Source organism: Oncorhynchus gorbuscha, linkage group LG22 (assembly GCF_021184085.1).
Source record: "Oncorhynchus gorbuscha isolate QuinsamMale2020 ecotype Even-year linkage group LG22, OgorEven_v1.0, whole genome shotgun sequence".
NCBI classification, from domain to species: Eukaryota; Metazoa; Chordata; class Actinopteri; order Salmoniformes; family Salmonidae; genus Oncorhynchus; species Oncorhynchus gorbuscha.
In genome coordinates, this window is record NC_060194.1 from 45,921,069 (window position 1) to 45,922,854 (window position 1,786).

Sequence of the window (1,786 nt, forward strand, 5' to 3'; positions counted from 1 at the left end):
GGAAGGGAGAGGTCAACGACAGGGTGAGGTTATATCTCTGGTGGAAGGGAGAGGTCAACGACAGGGTGGGGTTATATCTCTGGTGGAAGGGAGAGGTCAACGACAGGGTGGGGTTATATCTCTGGTGGAAGGGAGAGGTCAACGACAGGGTGGGGTTATATCTCTGGTAGAAGGAGAGGTCAACGACAGGGTGGGGTTATATCTCTGGTGGAAGGAGAGGTCAACGACAGGGTGGGGTTATATCTCTGGTGGAAGGGAGAGGTCAACGACAGGGTGAGGTTATATCTCTGGTGGAAGGGAGAGGTCAACGACAGGGTGGGGTTATATCTCTGGTGGAAGGAGAGGTCAACGACAGGGTGAGTTTATATCTCTGGTGGAAGGGAGAGGTCCACAGCAGGGGGAGACTTTCATCCCACTTTAATTGAAACATGACTTCCTTCCGTCTGTGAAAGGTCATGTTCTCCCTGCCGGTGAATCCAACGTTCCTGATCTTTATTTAGATGATAATGGATTTTGTGTCAGTGATCTTTTTCATATGATTTCCAGTTTTTTTTTTTTTACAGTGACGTGTTTTTATTGTTGGCAGGTGGGCTGGTTCCCCTCTACATATGTGGAAGAGGAAGACTGAGCTGGTTGGTTAAACCTCAGCTCTCAGGTGACACGGCTATAGCCCACACTGCACTACGGCTCCAGACATCCTCCAGGTTGCGGAGCCACAACATCCTGGCACTCTGATAGAACTCAGACAAGACAAAAGCCCCAAGCCAGACAGATGGAAGTAGGAAATGCCCTCTATCCTCATCCATCCTCACCCTACCTCACCCATCCTCAACACACCCATCCTCCTCACCCCTCCCCACCTTATCCCCACCTCATCCCCTCACCCCTCCCACCTCCTCACCCATCCCATTCTCACCCCTCCTCACCCCTCATCCATCCTCACCCCTCCCCACCTCATCCCATCCTCACCCCTCCCTACCTCGCCCCTCCTCACCCATCCCATCCTCACCCCTCCCCACCTCATCCCCTCCACCCCTCCCTACCTCGCCCCTCCTCACCCATCCCCTCCTCACCCCTCCCCACCTCACCCCTCCTCACCCATCCCATCCTCACCCCCCCCCACCTCATCCCATCCTCACCCCTTCCCACCTCATCCCCTCCACCCCTCCCTACCTCACCCCTCCTCTCCCATCCCCTCCTCACCCCTTCCCACCTCATCCCCTCCACCCCTCCCTACCTCACCCCTCCTCTCCCATCCCCTCATCACCCCTCCCTACCTCACCTCACCCCTCCCCACCTCACCCCTTCCCACCTCACCCCTCCCCACCTCACCCCTCCCCACCTCACCCCTTCCCACCTCATCCCCTCCACCCCTCCCTACCTCACCCCTCCTCTCCCATCCCCTCCTCACCCCTTCCCACCTCATCCCCTCCTCACCCCTCCCCACCTCACCCCTCCTCACCCCTCCTCATCCATCCCATCCTCACCCCTCCCCACCTCATCCCATCCTCACCCTTTCCCACCTCATCCCCTCCACACCTCCCTACCTCACCCCTCCTCTCCCATCCCCTCCTCACCCCTCCCTACCTCACCCCTTCCCACCTCATCCCCTCCACACCTCCCTACCTCACCCCTCCTCTCCCATCCCCTCCTCACCCCTCCCTACCTCACCCCTTCCCACCTCATCCCCTCCACCCCTCCCTACCTCACCCCTCCCCACCTCACCCCTTCCCACCTCACCCCTCCCTACCTCCACCCCTCCCTACCTCACCCCTTCCCACCTCAT

The 1,786-nt window shown here is 58.8% G+C and overlaps 1 protein-coding gene across 4 annotated transcripts in view; it reads left to right on the plus strand.

Annotated features, from left to right (window-relative positions):
• Positions 1-913, plus strand: part of vav3b (vav 3 guanine nucleotide exchange factor b) — a 120,184-nt gene extending 119,271 nt beyond the window's left edge. For all 4 annotated transcript variants that reach the window (XM_046322344.1, XM_046322347.1, XM_046322345.1 and 1 more), the window contains one exon: positions 587-913. In XM_046322344.1, coding sequence (XP_046178300.1) covers positions 587-628 — 42 coding nt within the window. In that variant the 3' untranslated portion in view covers positions 629-913. The remainder of the gene's footprint in view (positions 1-586) is intronic.
• The last annotated feature ends 873 nt before the right edge of the window (positions 914-1,786 follow it).